Source organism: Symphalangus syndactylus, chromosome 3, assembly GCF_028878055.3.
Source record: "Symphalangus syndactylus isolate Jambi chromosome 3, NHGRI_mSymSyn1-v2.1_pri, whole genome shotgun sequence".
Taxonomy (NCBI): Eukaryota; Metazoa; Chordata; class Mammalia; order Primates; family Hylobatidae; genus Symphalangus; species Symphalangus syndactylus.
This window is the reverse complement of record NC_072425.2, coordinates 23,214,618-23,236,010: the sequence shown is the minus strand read 5'-3', so window position 1 is coordinate 23,236,010 and position 21,393 is coordinate 23,214,618. Positions and strand designations below refer to the sequence as shown.

Here is a 21,393-nt window from a genome sequence, read left to right as displayed (position 1 = left end):
GTTTTATTGGGGATGAGTTTTCCTCCCTTTGCCAGGTTCCTGTGTTGACTTTGACAGCTGCTAGGTACCTGAGAGGTGGTTTGGGGATTTTGCTTTTGGAAGTCTTGTTAGCTTTTATTTCCCTCTTCTCTTCTCCCTGACAGACAGGAGAGTACTATCGGCATCTGGGCTGTGCTATTTCTTTTTCCTTGGCCTTTGGAGGCGATGTGCTGACACAGCTGTGAGATGAAAAAGGCAGAGCACAGGGAGGGAGATGTGGGGGCCATGAGGCTCTCCCTGCCTTCCCCAAGCCCCTGGCTGATGAGGGAGACGGGAGAAGAGGAGAGAGTGGGACCCAAGGGTGCTGGGCAGTCAGAGATGACTCCTTCCTAGTGTCCTGCTTGGCATGGGGATTTGTGGACTTTGGGTTTGGAGACTGGAAACCAATAAATTGGTAATCTGGAATAAGCTTGGTTTTCTATCCATTTACACCTCTGTTCTGGGAACACAGAGTTTGGCCTAGGAGCGTGTACAGAGTCCTGACTAGGTCATAAATGCTGTGTGACTGCAGACAAGTCACTGAACATCTCTGGGCTCAGAAGCACATGTAACAGATAGATATGACACAGCATAGGGTGTCATCATAGGCTGGGAGAATTGTGATTATTAGCTGTTCACCCAAAGTCTGAGGGGTTGCTTGCAAATCAGTTAGGGCTGATCTAGAAAGAAAACGTTTGGGAGGCCGAGGTGGGCGGATCACGAGGTCAGGAGGTCGAGACCACCCTGGCTAACATGGTGAAACCCCGTCTCTACTAAAAATACAAAAAAATTAGCCGGGCATGGTGGCGGGCGCCTGTAGTCCCAGCTACTCGGGAGGCTGAGGCAGGAGAATGGCATGAACCCAGGAGGCTGAGCTTGCAGTGAGCCGAGATCGCGCCACTGCACTCCAGCCTGGGTGATACAGCGAGACTCCGTCTCAAAAAAAAAAAGAAAGAAAAAGAAAACGTGATGCCAGTGGGGATTGGACCCACCTAGGTGGTTTCTCGGCATCCCTCCCCTGAGAGGCTGCCACAGGTCTCACTGGTACTTGTTCAGAGCAGCAGAGCTTTAGCGAGCCACCTAGTATGTGTGACCTGTGTGCCAGGGGCTGCAACAGCAGATATAGCCAGCCCCCGCCCTTGGGAGCTCAGAGGCCAAGGGGAAGGTAGTCTTGGCATAAGGTTAGCAGATGGTGTGACTGGAAAGGTAGGCAGGGCCTTGAGTGGTGAGCAAAGAGGGGAGAACAGCCCCTGGCAGGCCACTGGGAATCCAAGGAAGGATTTTGAAAATAACAGGAATGATAACAGTGATCGCCACGTCTTGAGCACTTACACAGCGCCAGGGGTTCTTCTAAGCTCTTTACATGCATCCTGCCTTAAATCGTCATTCTCCCTGGTGGTGTTATCAGCTCCACTTTGTAGATGAGAAAACTGAGGCTCAGACCGGTTAAGCGACTTGCTCAGCATCACCCAGCTACTGAGTGGCAGAGTCCAGGATGTTTAACCCTCATATGCTTACCAGAGCTGTGATTTAGGAAAAGAACTCTTAGCAACCCGCAAGCTAGACTGGTGTGGTGCAGGGAGAAGAAAGTGGGAAGAGGGAGCAGGGGGGCCAGTCCGCTTCCTGGAGAATCTTGAAGGAGGCCGGCAGGTGCAGGATGGGGGAAGGCAGAGGGCAGGTGGAGAGGAGCTGGGAAGTTTGGAAGGGCTGACACAGGAGACAGGCTGCCTCCATCCGAGGGCCAGTGCTGGGCTCCTGCCACGATCTCTCCCTGGCCTGCGGTGAAATGAGGACTGTAAGGGCATTGCAGCGAGTTTCCTATAACATCCATTTCACTTCAATAACCCATTTTGGTGGCTCTTTTTTATTCTGAGATGATGGTCTTTGGATTCTTTGGGGTTAGAACATTCCTTTTACGCAATGCATAAATGTCTAGTATGCACCATACTAAATGGTGTTCATTTTTTTTAAACATCTATATTTGGCAAGAAAAGAAGTCAGTGGTTCTATGTGGTCCACCCTCATATTATGCTACTTCATAGTTTTTATTTATAAACATTGAACTAGTTCCTGGAATTCCCACAGGATGGTAGGCTGACACCCACGAAGGAGAAGTCCAGGGGTCATCCTTACAGCGAGAGGAGTAGGAGCTGGTGGCGGGATAAGGTGGTGGGATAAGGCCCTTGGAAAGGCGTGAAGAAGGGGGAGGATGAGGTTCAGTGAGGGCTGAGGTGGGGGGTGCCTGGCAGGCTGTGGACATGGCTGATGGGCCTGCCTTGGATGCTGATGCTGCAGGGGTTGTGGCACAAGACTGGGCAAGGGGCTCTTCAGGGAGCAGCTTCAGGAGAAGGCGAGAAAGGTGCTGGAGGCTGCAGGGGATTGATTATTTGGGGGAGAGGAGGTGTGGGGTGCAGAATAGGACAGGATTGGCGAAGTTTGGTGAAAATGGGGGTGCAAGAGAAGCTTGGATTTCCCATTAACTGTCGATACAGTCATGGTTCCACCTGGTATCTAGAAACCTGTTCACAATTGTAGGTTTAGCAGCAAACAGGGTGGGGTGAGTGTCTCTCCCCATCAGCAGCAGCCTCTGAACTCTCCTGGGACCCTGAGCTTCAGAGGACCCAGGCTGTGGCCCCCCTCCCCCACTTTAGCAATGCTGTCTGCAGAGGGAGGGGCAGGTTTTACTAGCACAGGGAGTGCTCCATCTCCTGTGTGTCGGGGGACATTCTGGAAGAGGCTCTCTTCCAGAAGTTATGGAAGGCTCTCTTCCAGAAGCTATGGAAGGCTCTCTTCCAGAAGCTATGGAAGGTCCTCAGGAGACAGACCACCAGTTTGGGCTAAACCCCTCCATCTAAATTAAACAACAACAACAACAACAATAATAATGTTGATGGCCAGGCACCATGGTTTATGCCTGTAATCCCAGCACTTTGGAAGGCTAAGGCGGGAGGATCACTTGAGGCCAAAAGCTTGAGACCAGCCTAGGCAACATAGTGAGACCCCATCTCTACAAAAAATTTTATAATTTTTTGTTGTGGTGGCACAGGCCTGTGGTGTTAACTATTTAAAAGGCTGAGGTTGGAGGATTGCCTGGGCCAAGGAGTTCCAGGTTATGATGACCTATGATCACACCACTGCACTCTGCCCTGGGCAACAGGGTAAGACCCTGTCTCAAAAACAAAACAAAACAAAACAAAACAAAACAAAACAAAAAACCCCAACTCCTAAGATTACAAAAAACAGTAAATATCTATTACAGAACAGAAGAAAATAAAAATCACCTTTAATCTAGCACCCACCAATAAGCTCTGGGATCATCGAGGGGTTATTTCCAGCCCTTCCCCTTCTTTTCTTTAAGTTTTTGAAAATTCTAAAATATTTGAAAGTAGTACGGAAAAGCATAGAAAATAATATTGCAGACACCCACCTCTCAGGTTGAACAAACCTTAACATTGCCATACCTGCCTCTCTTCTCTTTTCTTTCTATCTTAGAAATAGAAATGATTCAGGTCCAGAAGGAGTCAGGACAGTGTGGTCTACTGCCAAACCCCGCCCCTCATCTGTTTCTGTATGACTTGTGAGCCAAGAATAGTTTTTACATTTTTAAAGGGTTGGAACAAAAAGTCAGAAGAAGGAGAACATAGGGAATTATATGAAATTCAAATTTCAGTGCCCATAAATAAAGTTTTATTGGAACACAGCCATGTTCATTCATTTGTGTATTGTCTATAGCTGCTTTCACGCTACAGTGGCAGAGTTGAATAGCTGAGACAGAGACCATATGGACTTGTAAACCTGAAATATTTGCTATCTGGCCTTTTATGGAAAGTTTGCTGACGCCCGAGATACAGCTAAAGCCACCTACTCTCTCTCCAGGGATAACTGGCCACCCAAAGGTGGTGGGTATCCTGCCTACATGTGCTTTCTGCTTTACATAGAAGCCTATGTGTATGCTTCCAAGTGTGTCGAATTGCATTGTGTGTTTAAAAATGGATATGGTGAAATTGCACATGGCAGACAGGAGCAAACACATATGGACACCCTGAGACCTCCTTAGTTTCCTGAACTCCAGCAGCACAGAATAAATGCCAGCTCTCTGCCGGCCCTGGAATGGGCCCTGCAGCTGCAGAGAAAAGAATCGTGGGAAGAAAACTCCAGAAGAAAAAATGGGGAAAGTGACACTGCCGGCTCCAATTACTAGAAATTCTCAGAAAGTAAAAAAGGAAAAAGAAACTCAGGGTTGAGAGAAGACTTTGGGCCGGTGAATTCATCCTTGGAGTGTTCAGGAAATCCAGAAATTTTTGGAAGGCTGGGAATTCTTTGGAAGTGAGGGGTGTCTGGAGATAAGGAATAGGAAGCATGGGCTGTCAAAAGCAATTGTTAGGGAGCTCAAGTAGAGAAGCAAAAGGAAAACCTGGGGACAAGGTCGACAGATGCTGAAAACCTTGTAGGATTTATACTAGGCTACACCAGACTATTAACGCGGCCAACCAGAGGCCAACGAGCGAGCAAACCCTTGCACTGTCCTTGCGGAAGGGTCCTACCCAGCATCCTGGGATGTAACTGGGAAAGGATGTGTCTCATTAGCTCCTCTGCCTCACCTCTGGAGTACCAGCTCCAAGCCAAACTCGTCCCCTCTGAGGAGCTGCTGTGCCCTGCCCCCGAGTGCTCTATGTTGCGGATCCTCCGGGCAGGAATGGTGGCCTGGATGCTGAGCCCTCTACAGTTCTCCCCATGTCCCTCTCCCACCAGAGTCCACTCCCCAGCAGCAGTGGGCAACCTCCTCTGACTCTGAACCACCTCCTGAGCTTAGAGACCATTGGAACTTGATCCCAGTTCCCTTCGGGAGACAGCAGGCTATCACAGTTCCATGGCCTCGGGACACTGTACCCGTACCGCCTCCAAACTCAACATCATAAAAACAAAATGTGAAATCAACATCCCTCATCTTTGGGTAGCTGGGACTGAGCTGGGCCCTGGGGACATAGAGAGAGGCCAAGGGCTGGGTGCAAATTTAGCTTCCTGAGTGACTTGGGACCACTGTTTTCTCACTCATCTCTGCACAGTGCCATTCCTTTCCCACATTGGGGCAACCCTTAGATTCAGAGATATTCGGGCTTGAATCCTGTTTTCAACATTTCCTAGCTGTATGGTCATGGTTTGAACTTCAGTTTCCTCCTATTAAAGGTGGAACTGATGTTTCTTAATTCAGGAGTCAATTTTAGGATAAAAATACAAATACATGGCACAGTCATTATCTCTCTTAGATCTGTTTCTCCACATTTCCTGGTGATCCATTTTTATTACATAGAGATAACTAGTTGTTTTAGAACTATTTGTTGAAAAACATCATTTCCAGCATCAATTTACCTCGGCACTGTTTCTGAAAATCAGTTGCCCGTGTATGTATGGGTCTATTTCTAGACTCTATTCTGTTCCATTGATCTGTATGTCTATCCTTATGCCAATACTACATTGTTTTGTAAATTAGCTATATTTCAAGACCAAAATACTTCTTGAGACCAGGTAATGTAAGTCCCCCAACCTGTTTCTTCTTTCTCAAGTTTGTTTCGCTGTCTAGGTCCTTTGGTTTGCCATCTAAATTTAAAATTCATCTTGTCAGTATCCTCAAAATTTTTATTTTGGATTTTGATTGGGATTACATTGACTTTATGGATCAGTTTGGGGAGAAATGTCAGCTAAGCAATACTGAGTCTTCCAACCCTTGAATGTGGTATACCTCTTTATTTAGATCCTTAGTGTCTCTCAGCAGAGTTTCTGAGTTATTAGTCTCTTATGTGTTAAATTTATTAAGTATATTTTAGTGCTCTTGGCTAATCACTGAAGTGGCTGAGATTTTACCCTACTTGCAGCTAACAAGTTAAACAGGTAGTTTCATGAGTGCTGGCGGAAGACACGAGACACCTGGGTCAGAGACAAAGGACTCTATGATCCATGGCGTAGCAGACAGAATAAGCTTCAGGTTTATATCAGTTCCCCTTCCTGCTGACTTCCTAGGGCTATTGTAGAACATAAAATCATCTATGCTAGAACATAAAATCATGATCTATTCTAGAACATAAAATGATCTTCTTTGTAGCTTTCCCAAATTATAACCTCATGTCCCTTACAGGATCTGATATACAGTCTGAGCCAACTGTTCTAGAGGCTAAAAATTACACAAAGGACTGAAATTCAGTTTTGCTTTAGTATCAAATCATTAAATTAGAACTTTGGAGACAAGTTAAAATTTGACTTCCAAGTTGTCAAATACAGAAAAGTAAAGAAAGTTTCAGAATTACATGGAAAAACCAATATGTACACACTTAAAACTTTATGCCTGTTTATATTTGTTAGAAAAAAATAAGCCTGTTATTTCATATAGCCATGTTGTTCTAATTTAATAATATAGATTTTAAATAAACATGAGTTAGACATGGTGGCTTATGCTTGTAATCCCAGCACTTTGGAAGGCCGTGGCTGGAAGGAGGATTGCTGGAGGCCAGGAGTCGGAGACCCCCTGGCCGACATAGTGAGACCCCGTCTCTAATGAAAATAAATAAAGAAAAGAACAAAAGTGCGGAACATTACTAAGGTGGAAATTTTGGGGGAAAATAGTTTACAGTTAATGAATGAAATGAAAAATAAGACGGATTTAATAATACATGTGGATATTTAGGTTTTGATAATCATGGTTCCCTCTGGAGTGCTATAATTAGAACTTGTATACCCTAAAGGAGTATTACAGATGTACTTAGTACCTATACTAAAGGTAAAATACACAGAGTGTGGAGTGACTGTATGAAAGGATAACGTGTACAGATGTGAAAACATCTCCAAGCTATATTATGAAATAAGCAACCAAGGTATCCTATATTTTTATGGTTTTCAAGCTCTATCGCATATGTCTTTTGAAAAAAAGTGCATTATGGAGAAAGAATAAAGCTGACCTTCTATGGGAATAAGTGTGATATTTCTAAAAGGAAGCTCTTCTCTTTCATTAAGGCATTTGTAGATTTGAAAGAGGAGAGATGGGAGCCCTTGAAAGTCCATAGTCCTGAATCAGCCGATGATCTGAACCTCTATCCCTCTATCTTTCCTTTAATGTAACTAGAATATGTTGAGCCTGGATCCATGGATGTATTAGTGCCTGTGGCTGCTGTAACAAATTACCACAAACTTGTAACTCAAAGCAACAGAAAGTTATTATCTTACCGTTCTGGGGGACAGAAGTCTGAAATCATTTTCACTGGGCTAAAATCAAGGTGTCAGCAGGGCTGCATTCCTTCTTCAGGCTCTGGAGAATAATCTATTTCCTTGCTTTTGCCAGCTTCTGGAAGTTGCCTGGTTCCTTGTCTCATAGCCCCATGTCACTCTGCTTCCGTCATCACATTGCTTTCTCTGACCTGCCTATCTCCTTCTTGTAAAGACCCTTGTGATTATCTTAGGCCCACCCAGGTAATCCAAGATAATCCCCTCATCTCAGCATCCTTAAATTAATCACATCTGCAAAGTCCCTTTTGCCACAGAAGGTGACATATCACAGGTTCTAGGGATTAGGACGCATGGTTCCTTGGGGAACATTAGTCTGCGTAGCACAGGTGGGTAAGGTTTAGTAACCTCCAAGCAACACCTCTCCTCCCTGTCCCAGAGAGGCGTGCCTGAAGGCTGAGCTAGAAAAAGTGTGCAGTGGCATGTTCTCAATCATAAGTGAGAGTTGAACAATGAGAGCACTTGGACACAGGGAGGGGAACATCACACACTGGGGCCTATCGGCGGGTCGCGGGGGCCAGGGGAAGGAGAGCATGAGGACAAATACCTAATGCATGTGGGGCTTAAAACCTAGACAACAGGATGATGGGTGCAGCAGACCACCATGTCACATGTATGCCTATGTAACAAACCTGCACGTTCTGCACGTGAATCCCAGAACTAAAAGTAAAATTAAAAAGTGTGCAGTGAGAGCCAGGAGAGCTGCCAATTTATCAGTGCATTATTTCAGCAAACTCTATCTGGCTTCATCCCCCATCCCCAGCCCCAACACACACACACACGCACACACACACACATACACACACACACACACACACACTTAAATAGACATACACAGAGGCATAAGCTGGACAGCTCTTTGTCTGGAAAGTTCTAACAATCTGAAGATTCCATGACTTGTTGCATGGTGTGTTTTGTTTGTTTTTGAGACAGTCTCGCTCTGTCACCCAGGCTGGAGTGCAGTGGTGCCATCTTGGCTCACTGCAACCTCTGCTTCCCCGGTTCAAGCAATTTTCATGCCTTAGCCTCCTGAGTAGCTGGGATTACAGGTGTGCACCACCACGCCCGACTAACTTTTTATCTTTTTAATAGAGACCGGGTTTTGCCATGTTGGCCAGGCTGGTCTCGAACTCCTGACCTCAAATGATCCACCCACCTCGGCCTCCCAAAGTGCTAGGGAAAAGCACTTTGGGGAAAATTACAGGCGTGAGCCACCACGCCCAGCCTGCATGGTGTTTTTTACCTTTGGCTTCCTGCTGAGTTCACCTGGCCCCTCCCTCGGGGAGCACTAGCCAGTTCACTTTCCATGTCGGAGCTATGTTTCCCCACCCACAGGTATGTTCCTGATTTCTGATCTTTGGGCTTCTCTGATCCACTTTTTCTTTCTTTCTTTTTTTTTTTTTTTTTACCTTTTCTTTTTTTTTTAGATGGAGTTTCACTCTTGTTGCCCAGGCTGGAGAGCAGTGGCAGGATCTTGGCTCACTGCAACCTCTGCCTCCCAGATTCAAATGATTCTCCTGCCTCAGCCTTCTGTGTAGTTGGGATTACAGCTGTGCATCACCACACCCAGCTAATTTTTCATTTTTTTTTTTTTTAAATACAGATGGAGTTTTGCCATTTGGCCAGGCTGGTCTTGAACTCCTGACCTCAAGTGATCCGCCCACCTTGGCCTCCCAAAGTGTTGGGATTACAGGCGTGAGCCACCACGCCCGGCCAGACCCACTTTTTCTAACTGGCCATTTGTATTAGTCTGTTTTCACGCTGCTGATAAAGACATACCCAAGACTGGGAAGAAAAAGAGGTATAATTGGATTTACGGTTCCATGTGGCTGGGGAGGACTCAGAATCATGGCAGGAGGTGAAAGGCACTTCTTCTTACATGGTGGTGGAAAGAGAAAATGAGAGAGATGCAAAACCAGAAACCCCTGATAAACCCATCAGACCTCATGAGACTTGTTCATTACCACCAGAACGGTATGGGGAAACCACCCCCATGATCTAAATTATCTCCCACCGGGTTCCTCCCACAACATGTGGGAATTATGGGAGTACAATTCAAGATGACATCTGAGTGGGAACACAGAGCCAAACCATATCACCATTTGAGCTCTTGTTGATTTTTTTTTTTTTTTTTTTTTTTTTGAGATGGAGTCTTGCTTTGTCACTAGGCTGTAGTGCAGTGGCACGATCTCCACTCACTGCAACCTCCGCCTCCCGGGTTCAAGCGGTTCTCCTGCCTCGGCCTCCCAAGTGGCTAGGATGACATGCATGCATTATCACACCTGGCTAAATTTTTAACTTTTCTGAGAGATGGTGGTCTCGCTGTGTTACCCAGGCTGGTCTTGAACTCCTGGCCTCAAGCAACCTTCCTGCCTCGGCCTCCCAAAATGCTGGGATTACAGGTGTGAGCCACTGCACCCAGGCTGTTGTGAATTTTAATTTGTTTTGTTTTGTTTTCTGATTTTGTATTTTCTCTTCCTTCTATTCTTTTCTCTTCAGATGTATTCAGCGAGTACAATTTGTGCTGAGTCATATCACCTATTTATATTTTAATTTTACTATTAGTTTTGGGAAGTCTAATTATTTTTCATTCGGAAAATTGTACAGTCATCTGTTTCCATTCATAGCCTGTCCCCTTCTCCAAAGAGAACGTCTGATAAGTTTTTGGCTACTGTGTAATATGATATTTTTCTATGTAAGTGCATGCACGTGTAAACAAAGTAAAACATCATATTAATCACATAGACACTAAGTGTAATTCAGCTTAAAGGGTCCATAGTAAGGCTTACTTTTTTTTTTTTTTTTTTTTTGGAGACAGAGTCTTGCTTTGTCACCCAGGCTGGAGTTCAGTGGTGTGATCTTGGCTCACTGCAACCTCCACCTCCCAGGTTCAAGCAATTCTCGTGCCTCAGCCTCCCAAGTAGCTAGGTTTACAGGCATCCACCACCATGTCCAGCTAATTTTTGTATTTTTAGTAGAGACAGGGTTTTGCCATGTTGGCCAGGCTGAGTGTTGGCCAGGCTGATCTCGAACTCCTGGCCTCAAGCAATCCGCCCACCTTGGCCTCCCAAAGTGCTGGGATTACAGGCATGAGCTACCGCGCCCAGCCAGCCTTACTTTTTATTTTGAAATATAGATTGACAAGCAATTGCAGAACCAGTACAGAAAAGTCCCAAGAACCCAGTTTTCTCTGATGGTTGCATCTTACATAACTATAGGACGGATCCTCCAGCTGCAGTTGCCCTCTAGCCAAAGACCCACCAAGAGCACACCTCCAGTTGAGTAAGTTGCATTTATTACTCATTGCAGTGAGGGAGAGCAGGCACCATGGGGCAGTTCAGTAAGAGTGTGTTAGGAAGAACCTAGTATAGGATTTGGGTTTTGGTTGGGTGACTTGGGGGAGGTCAAAGGGAGTGGGATTCACACTAGATGAATTGCATCTGCTGTCAGAAGGCAGAGGCAAGTCTATAATTGTGTAGCTTGAGTCCTATCTCTAGGAAGAGGAGACTGGCATTGGGGACTAAAGCTGTGACTGGTAAAGTAGCAGCAGTCACTGATTTCAACCAAGAGAGGGTGATGGTTGGTATTTTGTGGGTGGCACAGTGACCTTGTCTTTATGGGTTTCTTCAACAAACATTAGGTAGTGACCTTGTTTTGTCTCACTTCATCATGGCCTCAGAGTAACCTTGTCTGAGGTTGTGTCTTTTGCAATTATGCCTAAAAGGAGAATAACGTGGCATAGTCGCGCATGCCAAGCCAGCTTCCCAATGTCAGGGGCTTTTATTCCAGATCTTTTGTGTACATTGGTACCATGCCTGCATATAGTTCTCTGCCATTTCATCATGTATATAGATTTGAGTAACCACCACTGCAATCAGCATCCAGGACTATTCCATCACCACGAAGATGTCGCTTGTGCTCCCCCTTTAACATCACACCCACCTGCCTGCCCCACCACCATCCCTAACCCCTGGCAGCCACTAATCCGTTTTCCATCTCTATTGCTTTATCCCTTTGAGAATGCCGTGTACATGGAATCATACACTATGTGACCTTTTGATACTGGCTTTCCTCGCACAGCATAATGCCCAGGAGATCCATCCAAGTTGTCGTGTGTATCCATAGTGTGTTTCTTTTTTAGGGCTAAGTAGTATTCCATAGTGTGTGTATTTGTTTTCTATGACTGCTGTAACAAGTTAAAACTTAGCGGCTTAAACAACACAGGTTTTTAATCTTATAGCCCTGCAAGTCAGAACTCTGGCATGGGTCTTGCCAGACCAAAATCAAGGTGTCAGCAGGCCGAAGGCTCTAGGGAAAAACCCATTTCATTGCTAATTCCTTGCTAGGGGAATTCAATTCCAAGTAGTTGTAAGACTAAGGTTTCTGTTTTCTTGCTGGCTATCAGCTGAGGGCTGTTCCCAGTTTCTAGATTGAGGCCACCCACATTCCTTGGCTCGTGACCACCTCTGTCTGTGTCAAAGCTGGCAACAGCAGATGGAGTTCCTCTCAGGCTTAGAATTTCTCCTGCCTCTTTCCTCATCACATTTCTCTGACTCACCTTCTTGCTTCCCTCTTCCACATTTAAGAATGCATATCATTTGGCTGGGCACAGTGGGTCACAGCTGTGATCCAAGCACTTTAGGAGGCCGAGGCTGGCGGATCACTTGATGTCGGGAGTTCGGGACCAGCCTAGCCTATATGGTGAAACCCCATCTCTACTAAAAATACAAAAGTTAGGCCGGGCGCGGTGGCTCAGGCCTGTAATCCAAGCACTTTGGGAGAACGAGGCAGAAGGATCACAAGGTCAAGAGATCGAGACCATCCTGGCCAACATGGTGAAACCCCGTCTCTACTAAAAATACAAAAATTAGCTGAGCATGGTGGCACACACCTGTAGTCCCAGCTACTCGGGATGCTGAGGCAGGAGAATTGCTTGAACCTTGGAGGTGGTGATTGCAGTGAGCCAAGATCGTGGCACTGCACTCCAGCCTGGCAACAGAGTGAGACTCCATCTAAAAAAAACCAAAAAACAAAACAAAACAAAAAACAAAAATTAGCCAGGCATGGTGGTGCACGCCTGTAATCCCAGCTACTTGGAAGACTGAGGCAGGAGAATTGCTTGAACCCGGGAGGCGAAGGTTGCAGTGAGCTGAGATTGCACCACTGCATTCCAGCCTGGGCGACCCACCTAGACTGCATCTCAGAACAACAACAACAAACTCATATCATTAGATTATTCTCACCTCGATAATTCAGGATGATCTCCCATCTCAAAATCCTTAACCTCAACCACATCCGCCAAGTTCCTTCTGCCATGTAAGGCAACATATTCACAGGTTCTGGGAATTAGAGTGTGGACTTCTTTGGGGGACCGTCATTCTGCCTTACTCATTCTGGATGCAACACAATTTGTTTAACCATTCATCTATAGAAGGATGTTTGGTTGTTTCCAGTTTTGGGGCTATTAAAAATAAAGGTGCTGTGAACATTCTTGTAAAAAAGGTATATAAGTGGATTACACATCGTTTCCTTTTGCAACTGATTTTTTTCACTCGACATCATATTTCTGAGTTGTATTCATGTTGATCTCTGTAGCTCTAGGTCCTTTGTAGTGCCATTGTGTTCCATGTGAATAGTGTCCTCCCTTCCTTGCTGTGTAATGTTCTATTGAATGACTGTTACCCTATTGATGGACATTTAGGTTGCTTCTAACTTTTCGCTGCTACAAAGAGTGCTGCGGTCAGTATCTTTGTGCAGATCTCCACGTGTGCAGGATGAAGCAGTTTTCTTGACTGGATGAGTAGGAGGGAAGGTTCTGGCCCTAGCACATATGTGTTGTCGGTTCCCACTGGCTATTGTGTAATTGTTCTTCAAGCCCTTTTCACTCCACCAGCAGTGATGCAAGTATTCTGTGCATCTCTGCCAACATTTGGAGTCACAGTTCTTTTTAATTTCTAGACTGGTTTCTTTTTCATTTCTTTTACTTAATTTCTTTTAAATTCTGGACTGGTCTAGGACCTTTCCAAAAGGTATGAAATGGCATCTGAGACTTTTAATTTGCATTTTCCCGATCACTGCCGAGGACACAGGGACACCCCTGTCCAGCACCTCCTCGTTCTACACCCTTGCCGACTTCTTTTCTCCTGACGCTAGCGTTAGAGGTTGCTGCCTCTACCTGCTTTTAAGCATTAAGATCTGGGCAATGCAACCCGACAACTGAAATTTGGTGTCTTGTCTGAAATTACAGGATGTTCCTCAGGCCGCCGTGTTTCCATGGGAACAAGTAACAGTCATCCTTCATGATTAGGTGGTATCCATGGCAACCAAGCCAGCAGCATTTGAATGAAACTGATTTTATTTTATTTATTTTTTGCAAACACATGAAGGTTAAAATGCATTTCTCCGGCTGTGGCTTCCAAGAATAGGAAGACAGCCTGGTAAATGGAGACCCTTTCAACCTCCTAGCAGAAAGGGGATCCAGGATCAGCTGGTCCCATGGCCTAATTTTGCAGACTAGGTGACCGAGAGGTCACATAGAAGTCATACAATGAGTTTGAGCCGAGGAGGAAAGACTGCTGGATCATGCTGGAAGGTCTGGGGCGGACTCTTAAGAGATCGGCTGGGTCTCCCTTCCAGTGATCTAGCCCTAGGAATGCCACTTTCATACTGTGTGATCTTAGCAGATTCACTTCACCTCTCTGGGTTTCTACTGGCACCAGCTGTGGTGCTAGACCTATGGGACCATGAGGCCAGGCCTCCCAGTGTCTGTTTGCCCAAATTAGAAAAGATTTGCTACAAAATGAAAGGCCAAAGGCAGCATGCTGGGGCCTAGTACCCCGAGGCTGAATCCCCAGGGTCCAGAGTTAGGACTCGGGGTCAGTTCCCCGCCTTCTTTTCCTGTGTAAAATAGAGGATGTGTGTGTGTCTGTGTGTGTGTGTGTGTGTGCTTTTACTTGGTGCCAAGGACTGGAGATGACTACTGCTCTTACTCCCTGACTCACTGGATTGATGAAATCAGCTCAGAGAGAGAAAGGGGCAGCCATGGAGTCACACAGGAAAGTCAGGGTTGAATCCAGGCTCCTGGTGTCAGCTTGGCTCCTCACCCGACCCCATGCTCCATGTCCCCTCCATCTTCTCTGGGGCTGGAAGTGTGGGTTTGGGGGCAGTTTAAGGGACTCTCAGCAGATACTCTTGCTTCTTCCCTGGAGGACTTTTAGAGGAAGTCACTTTTGCTTCTCAGAACTTCAGTTTCTCTATCTGGAAAATGGACCTCACTATAGAGCAGCCCAGGTTGTCCTGTGGGATTACATTTGAAAGGGTCCAGAACGTGCATTCTCAGCGGGGGCGAGATTGCCCCTAAGTGGGCAAAAAGTTGGTTCTTGGGCTAGAAGATGAAAAAAAACCTTTCTGTACAAAGCCCAGTATACACACAGTACATAAAAGATACTGTATGTCTGTGATATTAAAATTTTATGGAGGGGAAATTAGGAAAAAAGTGTCTAGGAAGACTCTTAAGGGAGAGTGGCAATGAAAAACATTGAGAAACGTGGTTCCAGAACCCAGCAATCCATGTCTTTATTAACTTTGTGTTTAGAGCTTACGGCAGGCGGCTGGCTCCATGGGGAAGGTGTGTGGGGTGTCAGGTCAGGAGAGAGCCTGGCCTGGCCCAGACTCTGCCCTCGATGTTCAGTGTGACCACGGGCACATCACAGCTCCTCTCAGGGCCCAGTTTCCCCATGTGTGGGTAAAGGAGGTCCCATCAGCTCCATGGGTGACTCCCAGGCCGTTGAGCTCCCACCTGGTGGATCAGTTCGGGGTCTGGAGAAAAGCAGGTGGTGCTTCAGACTATGGTGATTAGAGGAGCGTTTGATAGAGGGGCTGCTTATGAAGGTGTGGGCAGGCCTCGGGAACCACAGAGGCAGTGCAGGACCCCAAAGCTAGGGACGGCAGGGGCTGCTTCCCTGAGGCCCCACGGAGGAGAGGAGAGCGTGGTTGCTGGGAGGCAAAGGTCCAGAAGATAGGGTCATCCTGATGGTGGCTGGGACCTTCCGTGGAGGAGGCAGGCAGCCCAGACGACTCTCCCTCCTCCCCTCATCTCTTGCCAGGGCTCCTCTTTGGCCAAACCACATGGAAATTGAGGGTCTAGAAGCTCAGATGATAGAGTCCATACAGGCCAGTGCCCTGGAGCAGAAGGCGGTGCGCAGAGAGGTGGAGAATGGAACTAGGGGCCACACAGGAGATACCTGGGAAGGTGCCCCAGGTTCCCCTCCAGCTTCGTATGGAGTGCAGGCCTTGCCCTGGGTGTGGGCTGGGAGACTGGAGAGGTCAGGGAGGAGAGCCAGCTGCCCTGTGCAGGAGGGAGAGTGGGCCCCTATCCTCCCGCCCCCTGGGCTCCTTGCTGGCCTTGCTACCTTCTCAGGTGGAGGGGTGTAGCCAGGGCTTCTGAATGGAAGTTAAAGACTTTTGGGAGCACTCTTTGCTATAGACCTCTTGTTGAGGGATCACACACACGTTTCTTTTCTTCTGGTCTCAGCTTCATCATCTGTCGAATGGGAGATTGGACCAAGCAACCTCTGAGAGCTTCCTGGCCCAGACCCAGGAGGCAAGAGGCAGGGTTCTGGGCATTAGTGTTGGTCTCAGTGGAAAGACATCCTCACTGGGCACCCAGTGTTCTACCAGGGGACTCCCTGCACCTCTTTCCTGGAGTGGTGAGGGCCCACCTACCCAGGAAAGTGTTAAGCTGTGGCCAGGGGTGTGTGTGTGTGTGTGTGTGTGTGTGTGTGTGTGTGTGTCAGGAGAGGGAGGGTACTTCCTGGAAGCTCCAGCTCCTGTCGTCCTGGTGATCCCAAGACCCCTGTGGGGCAGCCTGACTCTGCCAACCAGGTTCCATAACTGCAGTGGGTACCCCGTGTTTGTTGGTTTGATGGAGGAATCTTGACTAAGCACTGCAGGGTGCCTGGCTCTGGGTGGGGGTGGGAAACAGACAACCCATCTTCCTGCCGAGACGCGAAGTAGCAAGTCTGCAGGGCTGACTGATGTGCGGGATTGTGAGTCATTCTGCCTAAAGTGATCTGGGCGCCCCCAGCATTGCCCCAGAGCTCAAAGGATGACAGTTCCCGCAGGAGGCCATTCCAGGGAAGAGAATTCTAGGGAGGGGGAGAGCATGGGTAAAGGTGTGGAGGTGGGACATTCCTGCATTGTGCCAGGTACAGCAAAGAGGGTTAGCAAGAACAGAAGCCAGAGAGTGTGTGAGGTAGAATGGCCTTGGGTGCCAGGGTGAGGAGTCCCTTCTTTCTGAGGGCATTGAGAGCATTAGAAGCAGTTGGGCTCAGGGTCCTGACTGTGCCTGGCACTGCCCATCTCCCACTTCTACCGCTTTCCCTAGAGAGGTGGCTGAACCCGGGGGTCTGCCTCTGGCTAAGGTTTGCATCCTGAGACTAAGCCCTGAGTACCTCCTATGTGTTGGCCCCTTGGCTGGGTGTTGGGACGCATAGGACTTAGGGCTGAAGGAACCATGGACTCAGTCCAGACACACTGGACCCTCTTTCCTGCTCTGGTGCTCAGTAGCCCTGTGACCTTGGGCTGGTGACTGCACCCTGAGCCTCAGCTTCTGCTCTGGTCATTGGCAGCTTGGCTGAGTATAGCAGATGGGACATAGGTTATGGGTGACAGCCTCCCAGAGGGAGGTGGCATGTGCTGTCACAGAGCACAGGAGGGTGCTCCAGGTGGGTGGTGCGAAGGGGTGAGAGATGAAGGCAGACAGGAAAGCATGGGAAGAATTTTCCTAGCAAAACCTCCAGAAAGAGTGGCTATCCCTTGAGTGTGACTAGAGAGATTGTGGAGGAGGAGGTCCAAGGAAAGTTCTAAGCAGGAAGCACCGTGCGGGAACAGCAAGGGCCTTAAGAGACAGATGGCGCCAGGCTGAGGATGAGCCATGTGGGAAGGGAGCTTTTCTGGAAGAGGCGCCTGGGGCTGGATGGTCTGAACCTGGTGTCAATGCCTGCCTCAGGCCTGCCTGGAGGTCAGCGGGCCTGAACCAGTCTCAGGACAGCTTTGCCTGCTTGGCCATGAGCCAAGGCTCAGGATGAAGCCTGTACTTCTGTGGACTCCTGTCCATGTGACTGTGTGGAGGGAATGGCCTGGAAAGCGCACAGCGCCCCAGCATCCTGTTCTGCCTTCTGGAAAGCCTGGTCCTTGTGTGAACCCCATGTCATGTGTCCTGTGTGTGTGTGCGCACGTCCCCTGCTCAATGTGTACCTGGGGTGGGTCTGGGAGTGTACACATTGGAGTATCTGCATGAATATAAACATGCACGTGTGTTTGTCTGGGCATTCCCATCTCACTCCACACCCCTGTGTGTTCACACCTACCAGGGAAACCTCTGCCCTGTCCTTTTTCTCCCTTGCGAGTCAACAGGTCTTTCCCAGGCACCCCCCACGCACCAGGCTCCATGCAGGGTGCTGGGGAGGTGGAGATGCAGCCAGCTTAGGCGTAGGTGTTGGGAGTTCTGCAGACACACACACACACACACACACACACACACACACACACACACTGCAAATGAGAGCATTGATAGGAGACTCAGGTCTAGTTATTGCTGTAGGAGCCAAAAGCGAGGCAAGAGCTAAAGGTAGAGGGGGTCACCCAGGACCTCCTCCAGGGCCTGCAGGATGGACCGGGCTGAGGAAAGGGAGCAGGAAGGGAGTCCTCTGTTGGGGGCCACCTCTGGAGCAATGGCAAAGAGGCAGCTGGTGCCACACTGTTGTGGGGGAACCAGTGAGGAAAGTGGCCAGGTTGGCAGGTTGGACAGACTCAGAAGGTTTTATGTAGGTGTGCTAAGGCCGTGACTAAAAGTTTTCAATAAGCTGCCACCATTTAAGAGTCAGAATACTTCATATTTTGAAAATCCCAGATGATCAGCCTCTCTTGAACCATGGAAGCTATGGCTGCCCTGAGCGCCTCCTGGTGATGTAGCAGTAACCAGTGAGCCCCGAGTGGCTGGCTGCTGTCCTGGATTCTAGATTTCCCGCTGGCCTCTCTAGGCCTCCCAAATTTAAAGCCTCTGGAAAAGAAGGTCTGAACTGGAAGCCAGCAGTCACAGATTCTTATGTTTGAAAAAACATGGGGACTGACATAGTGGCTGAGCCCTGTAATCCCAGCACTTTGGGAGGCCAAGGTGGGAGGATGGCTTGAGGCCAGGAGTTTGAGACCGGCTTGGGCAACAAAGGAAGACCGCATCTCTACAAATTTTTTTTTTAAATTAGGTAGTTGTGTTGAGGTGCGCCTGTGGTCCCAGCTACTTGGGAGGCTGAGGCAGGAGGATTGCTTGAGCCTAGGAATTCTAGGCTGGGTGAGTATGATTGCATCACTGCACTCCAGCCTGAGCGAAAGAATGAGACCCTGTCTCTAAAACAAATAGAAAACTTGAGAAGTCATCCAAGCTCCCCAAGTGTGGCATCCCAGGAGATGGCTCAGTTATCTGTCTGCTTGTATGCCTCCAGTGACAGGGAGCCCACTACATTACAAACAGTGGGGGTTTTGGGGAAACTTCCCCCTCTTTTGTTTGAGACAGAGTCTCACTCTGCTGCCCAGGCTGGAGTGCAGTGGCACAATCTCGGGCCACTGCAACTTTCGCCTCCCGGGTTCAAGTGATTCTCCCACCTCAGCCTCCCGAGTAGCTAGGACTACAGGCACACGACACCACTCCTGGCTAATTTTTGTATTTTTAGTAGAGACGGGGTTTCACCATGTTGGCCAGGCTGGTCTCGAACTCCCGACCTCAGGTGATCCCTCCGCCTCGGCCTTCCAAAGTGCTGGGATTACAGGTGTGAGCCACTGTGCCAGGCCTTTTTTTTCCCCCTTTTTAAAAAATTGTGATAAAATATGTAAAACATAAAAGTTATCATTTTAACTAGTTTTAAGTGTACAATTCAGTGGCATGAAGTCCATTTGTAATGATCTACAACCATCACCACTATCCATTCCTAAAACTCTTCATCACCCTTTACAGAAACTCTGTACCATTAAGCAATAACTCTTTGTTCCCCTCTCTCATCAGCCTCTGCTAACTTCAAATCTACTTTCTGTCTCTACTAATTGGCCTCTTCTAGATATTTCATATAAATGGGTGGGATCATACAAAATATGTCCTTTTGGGTTACTCAGTGTAATGTTTTCAAGGCCCATCCATGTTACAGCTTAAATCAGAATGTCATTCCTTTTTAGAGCAGAATGGTATTCCCTTGCATGTCGGTACCATGTGTGTGTGTCCATGCTTCTGCTGATGGACACTTGGGTTTCCACTATTGGGCTGTTGTGAACATTTGCATACAGGTATTTGAGAACTTGTTTTCAATTATTTTGGGTTATACCCAGGAGTGGAATTGCTGGATCATGTGGTATTTGTATTTTTAATTTTTGGAGGAACTGCCAGACTTTTCCATAGTGCCTGGACGATTTTCTAGGAACCAGTTTGTCTGTTGTCCTGGCTGGGATGGGAGTGGCAGGAGGCCCTAGTTGTGTGGCCTTGGCTGTTCTTGTTCAACCTCTCTCTTCTCCTCTGTTGGCAGAGTCGCCTCAAGAAAGGCCGGGCTCTCGGCGCAGCCTGCCCGGCAGCCTCTCCGAGAAGAGCCCCAGCATGGAGCCCTCAGCCGCCACGCCGTTCCGGGTCACGGTAACTATCTCTGCGTCACCACCACCGCCACTGCCACCACCATCACCACCTCGCCCGGGGTGCTGCTCTGTGACCCCGCGGCCCCCCTTCCTGGAGCCTCGTGGACCCGGAGAGCATCCGGCCTCCCTTGCTCTAGGTATCCAATCCCTCAGCTGCTCCCATCTCCGTGGCTCAGCCCTGGTCCCGGTGGCCACATGGGGGGTCCCATCCTGAGAGGGAGGGGGCAGGTGGAGGACAGACAGCACCGAAGGCTATGGGGCCCAGTGCTGAGCTGGCCCAGGAAGAGAAGAGGCTCTTGTTAGTTTAGATAAATGTACCCTTGAGGGCGTGCACACACTGTGCTTCTGCAATCCTGAAAAGATGCACTATTTTTGTTTCCATATATTTTAACACCTCTCATGGCATACCATAATTTAAATCTTTCTTGGTGGTACATAAAATAATGCTATATCTTACAACTGATGATGGCTTAGAACCGACAAAACAGAATGTATATCGTAGCTATTGAATTGAGTGGTCCCCACCAGCACACAGACTTTTTAAAAATTACAAACCTGAACAACTTTATGGAAACAGAACCCAATGACCCTTAACGTCTGACTGTTCATGCCCTTCTGCATTTCTGCGTGTACACACACACACACATACACACACACACACCAGAGTTCTGGGTCCCTTCACTCCCTCATTCAGGAGCATTACTGTGTGTACCTCTCTCCAGGGCTGTGCCAGGCACCAGAAACGCAGCGATGACATAGACACATTCCTTTCTCCAGGAAGCTCAGGTCTGTAGGGCAGGCGGGTGTTGGATGGTTTGTTCATCCATTCATTCACTCATCAGTTTTTCTGGCATGCCTGCTGTGTGCGAGCAGAGGAAAGAAGGTTCTGGGTGGCGGGAACAGAGAGTGTGCAGGCCTGGCTGTCACTGGATAGCATCATATAGGGGCTCCAGGGGAGCTGGAAGTGACTGGCTATTCCCAGTGGGTTGGGAGGGGGTCCCATGGGAGCTGGCTTTTGAGCTGCGTCTTGAAGGGTCTGTAGGAAATGGCTAGGCAAGGACAGAGAGAGAGGGGAGGATTTCCAGGGAGGGAGAACAGCAGTTGCAAAGGTATGGAGGCACCCTAGAAATTTCCTCTGCTTGCCTTAGGGCTGGCTTCTCATCCCTTGGGCATCAGCTCAGATATCAACTCCTGACCACACCACCTCAAGGAAGTTCTCTTGGTTTTCCCCATCACAGCAGCCTGCTCTTCTCTTTCCTAGTACTTAGTGTCAGCATGAGAATGTGAGCTCATAAGGTCAGGGGCTGATGTGTTTGTGGCATGCAGAAATGCTTGGTGGAGCTGGAGCTGAGGGGATCTGGAGGACGGGGTAGGAGGTAAGGCTGGGAGGCCTGGCTGAGTCAAGGTCACGTGGAACCTCCAGTACCAGGC

The 21,393-nt window shown here is 48.1% G+C and overlaps 1 protein-coding gene across 4 annotated transcripts in view; it reads left to right on the top strand.

The window, feature by feature from the left end:
- The window catches only part of DAB2IP (DAB2 interacting protein), a 215,895-nt gene that overhangs the window by 89,883 nt on the left and 104,619 nt on the right, over positions 1 to 21,393 (top strand). For 3 of the 4 annotated variants that reach the window (XM_055271255.2, XM_055271254.2, XM_055271253.2), the window contains exon 2: positions 19,860 to 19,963. In XM_055271255.2, coding sequence (XP_055127230.1) covers positions 19,860 to 19,963 — 104 coding nt within the window. Of the gene's footprint in view, positions 1 to 19,859; positions 19,964 to 20,011; positions 20,100 to 21,393 lie in introns of those variants that run through there. The other variant, XM_055271257.2, reaches the window with a different exon arrangement.